Here is a 17,563-nt window from a genome sequence, read left to right on the forward strand (position 1 = left end):
CCTCGATAGATAGGGCACTCAAATGATCCGTTACAGTAAGGACAGTGAAAATTAAAAACCCGAACCCAGCCTCCGAGTACCACCCGGGCCATCGGGCCGGTTTGGTCCGTTGACTTTTTGGAGGCAGCCTTGTGCCATGATCCCGATATCCCCGACGGTGGGTGCCCTGGTCTCCGAATGTTGATCATAGCTTCTAGCTCTGACTAGCATGTAACATAGTACTTTTTCGGAAAAAACGGCTTCATGAAAGTGAAGTTCTCGACTTTCTGATTCCTCCTGCCACCACTTCAATTGGGCCGTGTAATATCCCCTTGATGTATATGGGTATCGTGTATAACACGGATGTTTTAGAAAAAATTTCGAGGGAAAACATACACGGTTGGTACGTCGATTACCACTTCCTGCGGAGTCTCCCACTTGCCAAAGTCACCATCGATCGTACTCCGTCTTCAACTTCTGCATAAGTAACCCTGGGTAATCCGCCAATTCTACGCATCGAAACCGAGAGAAAAGTCAACCTTCAACATTTCAATGTTTCAACTTTTGGCAAATGAAGTCCTTCATTTGAGCCTTCATCATGACATATATGTAATTGGACCATATGCAGCGCATCATCCAGCCGACATCCTCGTTTCCATCAAACCGCTCATGTCGGTCGGATGCAAATCTCCTTCGGACTTCTGATCACGCTTTGGAAAACTCAATTGAATACTTCCACGACAGTATACAGATCTCACGATTTCAACTGTCTCATTCTACCCTTTCATTTCACCCTTCCCTCAAACCTAACGTCTACATCGCCAAAGCGGCCGACTGGGCCCTTTCAAACCTCAAACTCCAACCAAAATACAAGGCTCGCTTTACTTATCGATTACATCTTTAATAACACGTGCATCAAGAGAGAACCAAAAACATGTTGTTTCCTCGTGTTCAAGCCTAATCACGTACGTTGCCCGAACGCCCACCACCCAAGTGAGTAAAATATCAATACCTGTTACACACTAATCATTCATTCATTTCATTAGTGCTAATTAATCGTCCCTCACCCACGAACCACGACGTCAAGCGCTTTCCAACCTTTTTTCATATCTTTACCTCTTCTCTTTTCCCCTCGATTACTCGACCACGCCCATTCCAAACAACGACCTTTCTCTTTCATTTGCATTGGTGAGGCAGACTTTTCGGGCGCGTACTAGGTGTCATCCACAATTGACCTCGTGTTTTAGTCGTTTTTACGGATTACGCCACCTTCATAGCGAAGAAGAAAAAGAAAAAAGCGAGCTGAAGCCTCGTTTCCTAAAGGGAATTTGCATCAACAGACCGCGGATATGAGATATAACAACGACAACAATACCGGTGAGCGTCCTCTTCATTCCCTCCTTCACACTCCTCCATTCTTTCGCCTCTCTCCTTGACTCATCTACTATTTCAACTTACTTTTCATCCTACACCAGAATCGGGGGTCTACTATGTCGTCCCTGAACGAAACGGTAAACCCGGTAGTAAACGAATTGTTCGAAGACCCCGAGCACCTCTTACTTCAGTCCCCCTCGACGATGACTTTGACGCGATCACGCGTACGACGATGTATACAGGCAAGGGAAGATATTCCTGGGTGCCCACGCAATCACCGCTCGACGACGAATTTGATGCGGTCACGTATACGAATACGAACACGAACTTCGAGAAGATTGATGAGGTAGATGAGGAGCTTTTGGAAGAAGTCGAGGACACTGAGGGTGGAAGGGATACTGTGAACGGCGGCAGGATGAGAAGGGAAGAGGAGGAAGACGAGCGGGACGACGAGAACACGCCGAGGCGCGTTGAACAGGCTGAAGATAACCGACAAAAAGATGTTTTCCACCGCTACCGACGAGCATCAACATCTCGAGTGGACGATTATGGCGGATACCGTCGTCAGCGTAGCGTTTCACGCGCCGAACCTCGCGTTACCCCATCTCCCAATACCCAGAACGGCCGCTATCACCCTCGACCCTGCGATGACTTTGCTTCGCGTTACATTCCCTCACGCGAACGAACGCCACGTTCGGGTCCTCTCAATGGAAATACAGAACCTTCTCAGCTTGTACGAAGTGCTTCTCGTCGTTCTTCCAACCGAAACCAGCCCAACTCCCAACATCAACATCAACCCCAAGAACAAACTCAGAATGGCCACACCCGAGGAGCTGTATATCGTTCTGAGGAGATTATTCGCAATCACCGTACTAACCCCGATGATTATCACCAACGCACCCCCTCCGTGACGCGAAGACGAAGAGATAGCGGACTTAGTGGTCGATCTAGGTCTAGATCAAGATCAAGAGCTCGAACGACCAAACTTCATACGAAAGCCGTAACCACAACTAATCCCAATCCTCACCTTCGTCCTCCCGCTCGTCAACAATCATACGAGGTCGTCAAAAGCCGTGTTCTTGAAGACACTCCAGAGAAAACTGTAACAATTTCGACCTGGAGAGAGAGAGTTGCTGAAGCGAATGGAGCTGAAACGGGGGGAGGAGGAGGCAGAGGCAACGGGGAAGAGGAGACGAGGATGAGCGTGTATTATGTTGATGCAGATGATTATCCTATTGAAGATCGCAATGGGAGGGTTATCGAACTTGAGCAGAGGGTTTATGAGGAAGGTGGAAACGGCGGAACGGTGGAATGGATGGGGTCGAAGTCGCCGAGGATTGCAAAAAGGAAGCTGGGCAACGGCGAGAGTAGAAAAGGGAAGGAACAGGAACAGTTGCTAGTTCAGCGTGATAAGGTTCATGATAATGTGCTCCTTTCTTCCCTTTGCCATTACTGATTTGTACGGTCACAGGACGTCCGAGATCGCGCCCTCACCGCTTGGCCATCCATGAGTGAGCTCGGAGATATCGACGAAGAACTCCAAGAAGACGAAGACGACGCTGAAGACGAACACAAAAAGTTAACCCACCGTCGTTCTCAATCTCTTCCTACCAACTTTCATTGGCGAGATCCAGACGAACTTGACCCGAATCCTGACAGATCGGGAAACTTTACCCATCCCCGAACTTCCACTCCTATTCGAGGTCCATCCTCCTTCGAAAACAACCCACCGAAATCCGTATCGCTACTACCAACTCGTTCCAATGGCTCGACCATTAGCAGTATTCGTAGTTTGCGACTCGCTACACCTAGGCCGAGCTCTAGTACTCAGCCTTCCTCCATACACCCCCCTCCTCAAGGCCCTCAGCGCTCGGTAACAGAAATCCTCGCCTCCTGTAAGCCCTCGCTTGCCCATCTCGAACGGATTCTGCACGAACTAGGCATGCGGACGGAGGATCATTTTAAAGCCGTAGCAAAGATGAGCGAGGCTACGAGAGATAGGGAGATCAAGCGGATAGCAGTTGAGAAAGGCGTGACGGTGCTGGAATGGGCGATGTTGATTGACAAGATGCAAAGTTTGTAGTCCCCTCCTCCCCATCCTTGTTTTCGTTTTATCGAACGGATAGTTGTATGTATTTCAAACTCTTGTTGTGTACCCTGTTGTAATCGTGTATTGTATATCGTGTAGTGGGTGTCTGTATTGGATATTGAAAGCTATTCGAGCATGATTCTGATAGCAACGATTTGTTCTAGCTAGCCCAAGCGCAATTTACGTAGTGACACTGGAATGAGATCGAGCAAATTAGGGAATTGCGCACCAAAACGGAAAAGGTCATCCGCGTCCTATGATTGTTATCCTTCACGGCCGCATTTCCTGGCGCGCGCTAGTGTGGGCCATTCTCGGTCATTGGATCCCCCATCTTCTGCGTTTGCCAGCACGATTAAACAACCGCCGGCCGAGCATGTGTTCTTTTTCTTTAGTTTGGAAGTACTTGCTACCGTATGAACGACAGGTGCCGGTGAGCATCTAGACCCACGTAACGGTTTTGGACTTTCGATCAAGCTGATTGAAAATCCCTAAGCCTGAGGCTGAGACAATTCTTCATGGGTGAACTTCAGAATGATGTTTGAGTTGCCTGATACTTTGACTTATAAGCGACGGAAGGTGTAGGAGTGAGAAACGTACAGTGAGGAAAGAGAAATAAGCCTCGGACAAAAACCAGCCCTTCGGTCCTCTCCAAAAAAAAATCAGCATGTCGCCAAGGATCGGTGACAGTCAATTACGAACGTTGGATTTAGTAGTACGATGAACCGTACTGGACTGAGTTTCAAGTGTAGGCCCGAACCGCTATTGCAACTCAAGTGAATCAATCTCCCCAATGACAAAGAAACGTGAAAATGAGATGTCAAGTGCATCGATATCTCCTGCCGCCGTTGTTAGACTCGCTCACTAACTCGATCATCCATTTCCATCAAAAAATCCCTCTGTAGCTCCCCGACCGGCGTCTGCCATAGCAATTCACAGATGTAGTGAAGCTTGAAAGCTTGATATTTGAAACCTTGCTCTCCACTTGCTGCTGCCTATAGGCTACGGAGGTGTTCATATGAAATAGACGGAATTCAAGGAAACTACATCCCTGATCGTTGAGGGGATGGGAAGTCAAACTTGCAATCCTCAGGCGATTCGTTAGAAATGCTGAGAATCCAGAAAATGGTAGTTTACGGAAGGCAGTGTGTGACTCCTCTTGACGCGCGGCCACCTGGCTGTGACCCAATCCACCACCATGTCCGATGACCTTCAGCATGAGCTTCCTCTTTTCTTCATTTCTCCAGGTTTAGAGTCAAACTCTTCATGAAAATAAGTGTATTTTCAAACTCGAAAGATCCGAAGCTCGAAAGAATTCCCAAATTGCTGGTACCCTTCACCCGGTAAGTAAGTATTCAATCCTCCATACGAACATCTCAATCCAATGTCATGAGGTCAACAAACGCGTCTAAGCCCTTAAATGATTGGATCTATCATCCTCACGTTACCGCGGACTGAAGGTATAAAAAGGAACACATTCGAACCGGTGTCTACAACCCCGACCAACCCATCGATGGCAAGTCAATACAATCATACCGCTGCACTTGAGAAGAACGCCGTCAATACCTTTGGTACGTTTTTCCCCCTTGTCCGGAAATAAGGCTGACCTCTTGGGACAAAAAAACCTGGTTCCGTTCCGTTCATATAATTAGGCCCGGGTACAGGAAGGCGTTTGAGTATTGACGAGGAGACGAAGAACTATCCTTCTGAAGGCGATTGTGCGTTTCTCCTTTAAAATTCTCGCTTTTTCCCCCCCCTTCCACAAACTGTTATATCGACCTCGTTACTCAAACTTTTAATCGTAGCCACTGCCTCAGGAGGCTACGGATCGACTCAAAATGTATGGTCTGATGCGGCTCAACGCGGAAACAACGATAATAACAAAGACACGTACGAAGTTTCTTCGGGTGCTTGGACCTCATATCCATCTACTCCGCGTGCGGAAACGCCTGTTATCGCTGAGCAAATAATACCGGAGAGATTTCACTCAGTTTTGTCCAAGGAAGTTCGAGACGCGCAGGATGGGAAGGCTACCGACAGAAGTCGGATAGTCGGTGCTTGATGGTGACCATTTTGAGGATCGGTTTGTAACTTACTTCTTTTCTGCCGCTTTTGACTTACAGAACCGTACTTGCGTTAGCAGTTAAATTATATCATTAATCCAGTGTTTTTCGTGTATGATTATCTTCGTCAAGTATAGGAATGTGGTACATACTACATATCTTTTACTCGACTAAACTCTGCAGTCGGTGGTAGCCCTTGAAAGGCCGTGTAAGTAAGTAAATAATGTCCTGGGAATACGATTGTCCCAACCTTCTTGCAAACGACTGGAATATTGAACATCATGTAAAACTCATAAATTGGAATTCCGACGAATATCCTACAGTCCGGGTCCATCGCCTACCTTCGTACCCCAGACTCTGCATCCTTCGACAACTCTACAACTTCAATCCTCGTATCCACCTCGCCATACTTCCCAACCTCATCCTCCTCCGCCGATACTGGCTCTCCTATCACGTCATCCCCGGGATACCCATAAAAAACTGTCCTCAACTCTCTACACGCGTCCCGATACATCTTTTCGATTTTCTGATCCCAATGGAACGGATTAGGAGTTTTGTCAAAGGCATGACATACGCCCGTAATCGTCTTGTAAACCACTTTCTTATCAAAAACATCCACAAGCCTTCGATAGAACTTCTCTCCCTCAGCTTGAAGCTCGTCCCATTCGCACGTGTAAAGGATAATGTTCTCGGGGAGTTGTTTGATCATCGGATCGGGAGCGATTCCAGGGGAAAGCCAGGGTGATGAAAGGTCAACACCGCGATTGTTTGGGAGGTAACTGGCGTCAAAGAGGTTGGTGAAGAATTTAGGGAGGTCTTTGTCTTGACGGACGTTGGTCTTTCGACGTTCTTCACGTGTTTTGGTATAATCGAGAGATGGGTACCATGCAGCGATAGCGACTACAGTGCCTTCACGATAAGAAATGGATTGAGATGATTCCCGACGTAACCTATACTCCTCAGCCAACCGAATCGGTACACTGAACGACATGTTACCTCCCGCTGAAAATCCTGAAAAGGCCACACGGTGAGAGTCAATGCGGAGTTCGTCAGCGTGGTCGATACAGTATAGTGCTGCATCTACACCGTCTTCGATAGCAGTCGGAAAAGGATGTTCAGGTGCTAGCCTATACTCCACAGAAACAACAACCGCGTCTGCGTACTCGACAACTGCTCTAGCCCATCGTGCATCGTCTGTTGCGTGTCCTATCGTGAATCCTCCTCCGTGAAAATTGAGAATAAAAGGGTATCTCCGACCGTCAGATGTGTCGTAGGTTTTGGGGAGGTAAAAGTGGAGGTCGATCTCCCCAGGACGGGTGGAGAGAGTTGAGGGAATGGAGATGGTACGACTTGGAGAGGGTGCAGTGGGTTTGGCCATTGCATGCATACGCATTCCGATGTCCATCAGGTTTCGCCACATTACTGCTTTCATTTGAAGAGTCCATCGTGATCGAGGCATACGGTTCAGTACGAGTGTTGGAAGGATTGGAAGGAAGAAAGCCAGAGGCAAGTAAGTGACACTCTATTATAGTAATGTCCAAGCGCGATGACGTCAGATCCAGCGACAAAGATACTCATTTCGGTGACCAATTTACTGCGCAGGGCCAATTTAAGCGGTAGGTTCTCACCAGTACAGTAGGGGCCGCCAGATACCTGATCCAGCCAAAAAAATCCCTCCGGATAAAAAGACATGTGGACCGGAATAGAACTCTGATATCTTATCTTATCGTGTAATACCTCCGATTTTTCACTGACGTGTGCGTACTTCTTTGAAGAGGAATAAGGTTAAAATTTGGAAGGTAAACGTTTTTTCGTATTAGAGTATATACAAAAAAAGAACATGTATTTACTCTGCAAGTATCTCTTCGTCAACGAGGGTTGTACTGGTTGGTGATGGGTGCGAGTACAAGGATGTACGTGAAGGTGTCACCAACGTTGAGAACAGCAGTGTGAATATACGAGATGAAAGACACGAATGCCACAAACACAGTTCGTGCTCCTCCGTAGCGAACATTGAGATCCAATGACAAAGGGCGACAACGGCGCGCTCATCAAGGCATCGGTATCTTCGGCTGACAACTGGTGTTGGTAACAGTAACGAGATATCCGAGATATGACCTGGGTGATAAACGTAAAAGCCACATGTAGACCCCTCCGGGTGAAAGGCCCAAGTGGAATGGATGACTGCTGCCGGAGACAGGATTCTAGACCTGCATCTCCGCGGACTCTATCGACACATTTCCGACGGAAGAGGACAGCCTTTCCTTGGAGCAGAAAGGACCAGCGGTATAGTGGAAGCGATAGAACCGAAGCCTTGGGTAGCAGTTCAACTTTCGGAGACTCGTGGTGGAAAGTGAATGATGGAGGGGGGAGGTTGAAGTTTGGAGGTGAACTGTGCAAAACAGTTGGTAGTTGTGGGAGCCGACGAGAACTAGGTTTGCAGCTCTGGTGACCGTAAACAGACAGACACCCACATAAAGTGCAAGAGTCATAATCAAACAAGGCAGTGGGGGTGTCGTGGGCTGGGGCGGTGTATCGCACAAGCATTTCGACGGGCTTCATGGGGAAGATGTGATAGACGTCCACGGGTCATAATAGAGAAGTGCCGATGGGCGATGCTGGGATACCACCACCAATACGAAGACCATTAGAAATGGCCGTGGTGAGGCACGCCACGTCGTTCGTCTCATCGCTAACACGAGATTGGAGCCTATAAAGGGCCACGATTGAGTGCGAAGTTATCTTCCTCTATGACCGGGACTGGGCCAAAACAGGAGAGAAGGCGTAACGAGCGAAAGCGGAAATGTCAGACGTGAGAACTGGCAGGTTGCGCCTGCGGTGCATTCGTTATGTGATGGACAAGTCGTTGAGAAAGTTGAAGGGAGGAATCGAACGACGTGGAATGGATGCAATGGCACCAAGTGAGGAACGTGAAGTTGAGTGACTGATGCTGTTTCTGGTGCTATCTGAGAATGGCTCGGAAGGTGCTCATGGTCGTAAAATGGTTGGTGAGATGACGACTAGGCCAGGAGGATTACAGATCCTTCATCCCATTTGGTATCGAACCCTTTGCGATACAGTTCGCTTCTGCACTGTTGGCGGTTGGTCCATTTGAACTTTAACCCAACCAGCTCGACCGTCTCATATCCACCGTCATGATGATGGGTGTTGCGTTCCATGCTTCGAGGTACTCTCCAAAGGAACAGCTAAGCTTTGGAATAAGAGAGGGGGATGACAGTATGTACCAAGCTCGTGGTTTGTCAGCCCAACCCGAACATCACCGCCTCCGTCGCTTCCAGGCTCAGATATGAGGCAACACAAGCACACGAGCCATTTCGATGCCGGTGCAGGTCGGCCGGTGAATGTGACTCGTACGTCATTAGCGAGGCTAGAAGGCTTGATAGCGGTAAATCGAGAAAATGTAAAGGGAGCTGAAAGAGCGCAAAGGAGGGTCAAGAAGCTTACTATATTCCCAGCCAACAACTCAACGTCGTTGAGCTTCCATTTCAGCTTCTTCTGCCTGACGCTATCGCAAACAACCGTCGACGCAGTCATAATAAAGCAACCGGATTGAACTGAGGTGCTCGTGAACTTCGGAGGAGAGTTTGCAGCGATGGAGACGAGCATCCTAAATGAAGATAATACCTAGAGGCGATAATATTAGTCTGAGAGCTACACATTTGACCAGATTGCATACCGACATCTAGAAATCGCCCAAGTAAACTGTTAGCGTCAAGCGTAGTTCAAACGTTCAAGGTGTGACATGTGACACGTTGTATATTCGGCGCTAAATATTTGGCCATAGCATTAAAATATTTGAATATTTGTAAGCTGCAGGCGGATGTTCCACAGTTTGAATTGAAGTAGAACGCTGAGTTTGCACAAATTTGAATTACCGATACTCAGTAAAAATCCGGATCTAGTCTGACGACTCGGTCGAATTTACAGGCGACGGTGTTCCAGGCCCAACACTGCCCGGCGGGTCATAGTACCACCGTGGCGGGAATATACGCTCCGAGTTCAACACTTCGAACCGGTCACTGGGAACTGAGATTTCAAAATGTTCATCGCTCTCAACAATCTGCAGCGCCTCCTGTTTTTTATTCTTCTGGTCAACCGGCACAAGTCCCTCTCTAATGTCTTTCCATTTCATGGTCCATTTCTCAGGTGTCACCGGCGATCCTGACGTATTTTCCCAACTAGTATGGAAGGAAATCTCGCAGTTGGGAGGTAAAATTCGGCTCAGGAACTCGACTAGGACCAGATATTCCAAATTGTCAGTGGGTCCTACGTTCCCGGGAGAAAAAATCCTCATTTTTCGAAGCGGTTCAATGGGAGCTTGAAGTTCATGTTCGTCAACGAGTCTAGGGACGCGTGTGGGGTCAAGAGGAAGTTCGAGTTTCTCCAGTGAAGGACAACCTTTCGTAAACGGAATCAACGAGTCGAAGCCGAGATGGGACATAGAACTATCAGACGGAAAGTTCCTTCTTGGATCGACACAGAGATGCAGGTTCACGATAAATGGCCACGAGGAGGCTATCTTCTCTACATTCTCTGGACGAAGGTAGAGAGGTAAACTATGTGTGAAGGAAAACTCCTTCATTTCAGAGCATCGCAAAACAGCTTCGACGTGCTGAAATGAAACAACGTCGTAAATGGACGGTGATTGGGGAGTATCCGGAGGAAATCGCGTGTCGATTCGTACGTGGAGGGATCTTAATGATCCCCCAAAACGACTGGCGATCACTTCAAGGAGGTCTTTGACGACAGAGGGGCTCTCGCTTTGGGGTAACGTAGAAGTGACATCAAGACTCGTGAGTCTAGCCGCAAAATTTGGAGTCACATGAAGGAAATGGGTGATAACGGAATACGGGGTATGTATCTGCAGCGAAATAAGGTGCCGAAAGGCGTCGACTGCGAGAGAAGGCGTCATCCTCTTTACACCGTCTTCTCGGGCCATCCGAACGAAGTTCAGACCACGTAGTTTAGGATACGGAGATAGGCTTTCCGTCATGTCGGAATTATCGGACATCGCAGGTAGTGATAGATTCTCCAGACAATGAAGATCTCTGAAAACCGCTTTTAAAGGTTCCCGGAAATGTTTATGACTTTGGTTCAGTATCTCAACCTGCAACCTGTCTATATTCGGCATGCGCTCCGAAACCGAGTGAAAATACTCGTTCAGGAGATCTTCCCGAATGTCCTCGGTCTGATGGGCAATCAGACGGAATCGCGTGACTTTCGAGTGCATGAAGATCGTGCTATGATGAGTGTATCCAGAGGAGTCCAGATCTCGCCAGGTTATGGAGGTAAGGTTCGGAAAGATCGGCGTCGAATACTGGAGTCGGGCAAGGGTGTTAAATATCGAGGTCATCCTTGATTGTTGTGTCCCATCTAGATTCGTGAAATCCAGCGTTTTGACTCGATGGGCGTAATAAGTCTGGAAGCGATGCCACTCTGCGGACGTTGGCCTCCAAGAGTAGAACTAAATAGCTTTAAGCTTGTGTTTGGCAGAAAAGGAAGTGTAACCTACGCGCGTCGAATTCGATGTTGAAATCTCTCCGAGCAGACCAAAGATGACATTGATATCCGTGATCACTTCCCATAGAAGATCTAAACCGATTTCCGACCAGGATTTGTTGACCAGAGCATTTTTGGCGTTCGATCCTTTATCACACCACCGAAAGATAGCCCGAAGAATTTCTGTTGATTCCAGCGCTTGGTGCATGAAGATCTGATGGTATGAATGAGGGACGCACGTCACGCGATTATTTACTTCCACATACCTTTTCGTTTGAAGTGTTAGAAACCCTATCAATGGAGGGAGAGCATCCGCCGTGGGGGTGAGAGACAAAGTCCATTTATTGCCACGTTCCAACTTTCGAAGCTACATGTGACAGCTTGAGTCCCAGGTTCCCCATGGGCAGAGTCGAAATTATGTTAAACAACCGAGGAGATGGAACCAAGAAGAAACTAGAAAGAAACCAGAGAAAGCGAGCAGTATATCCCGCACAGCAAACATTGAAGGGGGTAAAGACATCTCTCTCGCGGTAAACGACACAAAGCCCTACCCATCTTCCTCCGAAGTTAACTGATTACCTCTCAATGACTCTCAGGAACTAACCCGTGTCCCTTCCCCCACCTCATTTCTGCACCATCAAAGCTCCCCTTCTCATCCACGCAATCCACAACGACAACAGACCAGCCAGCTCCTCTGCCACCAACACGCCCAACCACGCGTGCGACTTGGTCTTCTTCAAGGAGGGCTACATGACAGATACAGTCTGGTTATGCCAAAGAGAGCGGAGAAGCCATGAAGAGGACAACGATAGCCTACTAAAAGCAGGTCAATCATATTGTACTTGATAGGGAACGGACAACCACCGTGTACTATCAGAAGTGGTACCCTCTTGGTGCATCCAAAAACCAACATAAACGATCATCCATCATTAGCGTCCGAGAGCGAACTTTCAACATCTAACGCTTCAGCATCTCCATGTAATGCTCCGAGTGCAACCTCCATCTACAACAATCGTGATGCCAAAAGACAAACGTGCGGGTAAGAGCGAACAACTCGCTCTATAATATTCTTCTGCATCTTTCCGTATCGTCCAGTGTATCAAAAGACTCGGGGGAGATGGTTTCTGCCACGTTCGCTTTAGTTCAAAGCCTGAAGAAAGAAAAGGTTGTGTCGGTGTTAACGTTATCTCCATTTCAAACGAGAGAGAATATGAACAATAACGAAGACGAAGAGAAGGGAAGAAAAAAAAGGAGAGAAAGGAGCGACGAACTTCAACTAGTTCCATTTCCATCTCCACCTTGAGAGCCTCAGTCCAACCTAGTTACTCATGCCAAACTTGGCATTACGCCGGCCTCCGTTGCATTCGTCTGAGTTGGCAAGTCGAGGCCAGTGATAAAGCGTTGATATCTGTATTACTAGGAAAGTTTTGCGTACGTTAGACGATGACCACGTACTCATTTTTCCGATCCTTGCGGGTCAAACTCAGCCCAGAAACCCCTTTAACTTTGTTCCTTTCATCGTTGAGCGTAATTTGGGTTCCTATTTTGTATTCAGAGGGCTTGGTTGAGGTGAGAAAATATACGGATTACTCGCGGCGGCAACGGTCAGGACGGGTGGCGGCCCGGTACATTCCCGGGCGAAATATGTTCAAACTCGTTTACAGTGAACTTGTTTTAGGTCTTCGGCCATGCGTGCAGTTAGTATGATCCCAGCAATAGCAGTCGTTATGTGTTCAAGGAGTGCTCATGTGGACAAAAAGGTCATCGAAATCGTCGTCAGTATTACTATTTACAGTGCCTTGGACCTCGCAGTGAGTGTAAACGACATGATATAATTACATGCTATACGTCAAGTCAACCTCATACAGTAATCTGGATTGCCCTCCGGATTCTAGAAAAACAACCCAAGGTCAGAAATCTCGACCTAGTTAGTTGAACGAAAAAACCAAACATACCAATGCCCATCGCGGGAACTCAACAACCTTTCCACTTCCACCCCCAACCGCAAACGTGAACACGAACACCATAACCTGAGTTCCTCCATCCAAAGCTGCCGACATCAAGAAGTTGTACTTCCTAAACCATTTAGGTCGATAAACCCTCAAGTAGTACTGTGAGAACACAGCCAAGCAGAACGTCGTGAAGATAGAAGTGTTGATCCCAACGCTGAGATATCCAAGAGCCCAACATAAGATTGGGGTTACCACTTTGTCCGCGCGGATCTTCGGGAACAGGCGGTGAGCTATATAGAAGGGGATTGGAACGAATAATCCGATAATGATGGCGAGTGGCAAGATCTAGAAGTCCGAAGGTTAAGTTTTTTACATCATTGTTTCGATCGACAAAACGGACGACGTACTCCGTAACGTCCTTTGGGAGTATACAATTGATCGCTAAGAGCACCCCAAGTTACGGCATCAGAGTTGAAGGACTGAAATTGAAAAACTTGGTTAAGCCCACTCCAACTATAGAAATGACATGATTCATACCTGGACTTGTTGACCAGACCACTAATCAAACAAGGGTTAGTTCTGCCACGAACGACATTTAAGTATAACCCACAGATACATACCACATTGGAACCTTGTACGTCGAGCAAGATCTCACGATGCGTGTCGATGATAACTTTCATGATCACGTAATTCAAAAGACCTCCCTAAATTGTAAGATCAATACTGGGTCCTCAAAAGACAAATAATTGGATAAACGAACAATAATGGCACCCAGCGACTGAACAGTGAACGTCACTCGTGGCGGGAGTTTGGTGTATTGCCCCTACATCATGGTGTTACTTAGTATTATCCCTTAAGCTCAAGATCAGAGCTACTCACCATCTTCAGATCTCGAATCAAGCCACGGGCTTGAAGAACGGTATTGTAGCCATAAAGCGTGAAGTACATGTTCCTTTGAGGGCTTCCGGGCATAATAATTGCACCAAGAATCTGACAGGGTCCTAGGTTTCAAGGTCATTTCCTCAAGGGCTATGTTGTAGATTCATACCTGAATTAAACCCTGCGAATCCGGGACGAAACCTAGCAGAAAATGATGACAATTCAATGCTCGGAGCTTCAATAGAGGAAGTCGAGGTGAAGACCCACCTGTAATAGCGTACACCACCACGACGAAAGGAAGGAAAATCCCCGCAAACAGGAGCGCGACGATCAGTCCCCACCTGAGAGAAACCCAAATCAACCCTGTCATTCCTTGGATTTTGAGAACAAACATACCAAGGCAAATCAGAGTGGCCGGTGTAGATGGTAGCCATAGCCATAGCAAAGCTACCGAGAAGGACTGCCGCATACCACAGCATCGGTACTTCCTTATAGACCTGAGGAATGGAGGATGAAAATGAGGCCCCGGGTCACGTTACGCCTATAGAACGAAGCCTGTCTCACCTGCATTTTCTGCATGTGCGGATCCTGATGGTTACCCGTGCGGTACATGTTGATAGCTCCTCGAATCTCCTGTCCGTACCATAACCCCACATGCGTGAAAGTGGCACCAATTGCAAGATTTGTACCCAGGCGATACAGAACCTGAGCACCCGCAAACCATGGGAGTCCCTGAAAGGTTGAAAGAGGTAAGGCTCAATCGAAAACAATATGCGGAGGGCCGGGGTAAATACCTGTTCCTCCAGTTTTGTGGGGTCAAGTCGGAGATTCTCATCCAGGATCGCTAATTGATCATAAGCCGATCCATTATCTGTAAACAATTCCTGAGATAAGAACGGGAACGTTTGAGCCCTCCATGCATTGGTTGCGTAGACGGTACACGTCGCAATTCTAGCGAAAAAATGGACATTTCTCAGGCCAACAAAGCAGAAAGGTTCGGCGGGCACTCACATGCAGATCATGACACCAAAATAAAGACTCAGCTGTGTGGAGAAGGGTGTGAACAAGGCTCCCAAACTGGATCCACCTGTGTGAATAAAGGCCCTGAATGAAAAACAGAACTTCTCGAAAATAAATTAGATCCTACCTGATCCGACCTGATATTATCGTCGGAAAAAATCAGAGCCTTGAAATGATCCGGTTGTGAACACTTACATAATTCCAGTCTATCAACGATTAAGATTAACGACAGTAACGTGGAGAACTGAGCCAGAGGGACTCACCAAAGCAAAATGCGAACATTCCTAATCCCTCATTTCCAGCTGCACCGCCTGTAATGGAACGGTAGATATGCCTGCAGGTCACAGTAGAACCACACATACCGAAAATTCGGGTGACCCAGGGACTATGCTGCCTAGCCAGGCAGAATATACTGATACCGGTGAGCGTCCTAAATTAATTGTGGATTTTAGGGGGAACGTTCGAACATGTGATAAAGAAATACTCACGGGGCTATATATTCCTAAATATATAAACGTTAGCATAACGCCGCAGATAGGTGAAAATCAGGAACCCGACTTACGGGGAACCACTCCCACACAAAAATTGCCACGAAAACTCCCCAGAACAACCTGACCCGCTTCTTCTGAAGGAAGAACTTTTTCCCTCGGTGGAGTGCGTCGAAGAGCTATTGGACAAGATGTCAGAGTTTTGAATAGTCTGGGTGTCATGTGAATATTTTACCTGAACGGTGGGTAGCCTTCACGTATGTGCACCAGTCAGCTGCCAGTCTAAACGAGACAGGAAAAGGACAGCTCACAGATTCGGGAACACCTGCATGATGAATGAATGAATGGGTGAGGGCCATCTTGTCAATGGGGGAGATTGATAACTCACAATATATGTAGGATAGACAAGGAACGATCTCATCAGTCCTGCCGAGAGCCATGTCAGTCACCTTGCCGAGTAACATGGGGTATATCCTCACCTCCCATTCCGTATCCGAGGAGTTGGCTGCCGATCAACGTGAAGATACCGACTCCTGGGTTGGGCTTGCAAGATCTCAGGACCATACCTCGAATTATTAGGCGTAAAAACGACTTACCGAAATGTTGTAGTACAAAGAGTCAGCGGCAAAAATGCTGATAGCCAATGCGGATTCCGAAGCCGTTGAGGCGAAGATGGTAATAGCGACATGCTCCTTAAGGTCTTCAAAGAGGACATTAATGAGACTGAAATGTGCATACGAAGCGAGACAACTTACTGAACGGTCCAGGATTGAAGAACCTCCAAAAAGCGGTATCAGCAGTCTTCAGTTTTGAAAACTCATTTCCAGGACCTGGGATGATGACTTCCAATCCGACACCCAAGATGTAGGCAATAATTTGCAGGAACAGCGGGCTAACGTAGACAGTTTGTGGACGGAAGTACTATAGACGAAAGAGTGCCAGCGTCCAGGGACTCTCAGTCGGATAGACACAAGAAGAACAGAAAATGACGCACAAAGATCTGGCCGAGAACAGCACCGAAGCATGAGAGACCGATACCCAAGATCCACATTCGGAAGGTAAAACATGGGAGTGTCGGGTCGTCTTCTAACGAGATAAGGCGTGTGGCCACATCAACGTCGGTAGCTGTAGATTCGAGAAATTCAGGGATGTTGTGTGAATGGATGATTCAAGATAGCTCACTGATAGGCCGTTCCTTCCCATTGTCGTCCAAGTCGATAATTCGTGCGTCGCTGGGTGGAGTGACAGTAAGACACAAATTGATGAAAGCGACCACAGACTTACGCAAAAACTTCGCCTGTTTGAAGACCATCGAATTCGGCTATCGAGATATCCTTCTTCTCGTCCTCGAAGGACACAGAACTGCGTTTTCCGTGTTCCGTGTCCTTGGGGAGAGTAGCCAGGTTCTCCTTCTCGCTGACTGTCGCCATATGGTATGGGAGAAAACCAAAGTCGTACTACACGACGAAGGTAAGGAAAAAAAGGAGTCAAGTGTCGGTTCTCTTTTTATATTTGGACACACCGACTCCATAATCCCGAGGAGCCCACATGTGAATTCACCACCTGATGGGGTGCCACAGAGAACAAGAGGTGGTGATCAATCAAATCTCCACCCGTGTGTGGATGAGGATAAACGAGATATGGTATCTGAGCGTATTTTTAGACGGTTGACCGTGCTGCAGACTTGGCCTTGACTCAACTTGGTAATTATTATGTTCAGTACCCCGTAGGTTATGAGGCTATATGCGCCGATGTGCATAACGTCTGTACATTGCATATCCTACATGTCCATAGAAGGATTTTAGGTAAAACCCAATGATGATAATAATAACTTACATGTGTGTCCAGAATGTGGGAAGTATCCTACTTTTTGGTCATTTTTCTGGTATCTACTTCATCCCTGAACAGTCTGAAACGCGTGGTAAGTCGCTGAAGAGATAAGAGATAACTTGGGGTCACTTACAGTGTAGTACAACCTATCTGTTCCCATAACGTTTGGACATTTACCTGTAATTTCTCCTTGCACGGAACACGGGTTCCTAAATGCGAAAGCCGCTAGACACGCTGAATCTTTCAAGCCTGAGTCGTGACAACATGTGACAACATCACATAGTCTGGTGGTGTAAACAGAAGCGGCGAAGGCGGAGCGTCGACCTCCTTAATATAGTTGACCCTTGATACGAAAAAGCCACTCTCTACCAA

General features: G+C 47.4%; 6 protein-coding genes across 6 annotated transcripts; 2 read left to right on the forward strand and 4 right to left on the reverse strand.

Moving 5' to 3' along the window:
• Window positions 1-705: 705 nt before the first annotated feature.
• E1B28_013122 (uncharacterized protein) lies at window positions 706-3,634 on the forward strand. The gene is made up of 4 exons (XM_043158269.1): window positions 706-972; window positions 1,026-1,356; window positions 1,455-2,767; window positions 2,825-3,634. The coding sequence occupies exons 2-4, from the start codon at window positions 1,329-1,331 to the stop codon at window positions 3,434-3,436; spliced, it is 1,953 nt and encodes a 650-aa protein (XP_043003613.1). The 5' UTR covers window positions 706-972; window positions 1,026-1,328; the 3' UTR covers window positions 3,437-3,634.
• Window positions 3,635-4,859: 1,225 nt separating this feature from the next.
• Window positions 4,860-5,501, forward strand: E1B28_013123 (uncharacterized protein; the record flags this gene model as incomplete). Its single annotated transcript, XM_043158270.1, has 3 exons — window positions 4,860-5,010; window positions 5,092-5,157; window positions 5,245-5,501. 3 exons carry the CDS (start codon window positions 4,860-4,862, stop codon window positions 5,499-5,501), a joined length of 474 nt encoding a protein of 157 aa, XP_043003614.1.
• A 338-nt stretch (window positions 5,502-5,839) lies between these two features.
• E1B28_013124 (uncharacterized protein) lies at window positions 5,840-6,934 on the reverse strand (the record flags this gene model as incomplete). The annotated part of the gene is made up of 1 exon (XM_043158271.1): window positions 5,840-6,934. The coding sequence occupies one exon, from the start codon at window positions 6,932-6,934 to the stop codon at window positions 5,840-5,842; it is 1,095 nt and encodes a 364-aa protein (XP_043003615.1).
• A 1,721-nt stretch (window positions 6,935-8,655) lies between these two features.
• Window positions 8,656-9,205, reverse strand: E1B28_013125 (uncharacterized protein; the record flags this gene model as incomplete). Its single annotated transcript, XM_043158272.1, has 3 exons — window positions 8,656-8,898; window positions 8,968-9,147; window positions 9,200-9,205. 3 exons carry the CDS (start codon window positions 9,203-9,205, stop codon window positions 8,656-8,658), a joined length of 429 nt encoding a protein of 142 aa, XP_043003616.1.
• A 216-nt stretch (window positions 9,206-9,421) lies between these two features.
• On the reverse strand, window positions 9,422-12,608 carry E1B28_013126 (uncharacterized protein; the record flags this gene model as incomplete). The annotated part of the gene is made up of 6 exons (XM_043158273.1): window positions 12,478-12,608; window positions 12,294-12,390; window positions 11,894-12,172; window positions 11,289-11,838; window positions 11,036-11,236; window positions 9,422-10,987 (listed from the first exon to the last, which is right to left on the reverse strand). The coding sequence occupies exons 4-6, from the start codon at window positions 11,361-11,363 to the stop codon at window positions 9,422-9,424; spliced, it is 1,842 nt and encodes a 613-aa protein (XP_043003617.1). The 5' UTR covers window positions 11,364-11,838; window positions 11,894-12,172; window positions 12,294-12,390; window positions 12,478-12,608.
• A 263-nt stretch (window positions 12,609-12,871) lies between these two features.
• Window positions 12,872-16,875, reverse strand: E1B28_013127 (uncharacterized protein; the record flags this gene model as incomplete). Its single annotated transcript, XM_043158274.1, has 28 exons — window positions 16,646-16,875; window positions 16,544-16,593; window positions 16,356-16,486; window positions 16,117-16,282; window positions 15,958-16,061; window positions 15,841-15,904; window positions 15,750-15,787; window positions 15,673-15,686; window positions 15,597-15,612; window positions 15,436-15,540; window positions 15,362-15,375; window positions 15,236-15,303; window positions 15,137-15,184; window positions 15,069-15,079; window positions 15,001-15,010; window positions 14,865-14,940; window positions 14,648-14,804; window positions 14,418-14,585; window positions 14,250-14,350; window positions 14,121-14,194; window positions 14,023-14,054; window positions 13,854-13,964; window positions 13,735-13,797; window positions 13,595-13,678; window positions 13,512-13,532; window positions 13,382-13,453; window positions 12,978-13,319; window positions 12,872-12,913 (listed from the first exon to the last, which is right to left on the reverse strand). Exons 1-28 carry the CDS (start codon window positions 16,789-16,791, stop codon window positions 12,872-12,874), a joined length of 2,328 nt encoding a protein of 775 aa, XP_043003618.1. The 5' UTR covers window positions 16,792-16,875.
• Window positions 16,876-17,563: the final 688 nt, after the last annotated feature.

Source organism: Marasmius oreades, chromosome 9 (assembly GCF_018924745.1).
Source record: "Marasmius oreades isolate 03SP1 chromosome 9, whole genome shotgun sequence".
In the NCBI taxonomy this organism is placed as follows: domain Eukaryota; kingdom Fungi; phylum Basidiomycota; class Agaricomycetes; order Agaricales; family Marasmiaceae; genus Marasmius; species Marasmius oreades.

Coding starts and splice junctions, on each gene's coding strand:
- E1B28_013122 (XM_043158269.1), top strand. CDS start 1,329: ATGAGATATAACAACGACAACAATACCG. Junction 1,357..1,454: donor TAACAACGACAACAATACCG/GTGAGCGTCCTC, acceptor ATCCTACACCAG/AATCGGGGGTCTACTATGTC. Junction 2,768..2,824: donor TGCTAGTTCAGCGTGATAAG/GTTCATGATAAT, acceptor GTACGGTCACAG/GACGTCCGAGATCGCGCCCT.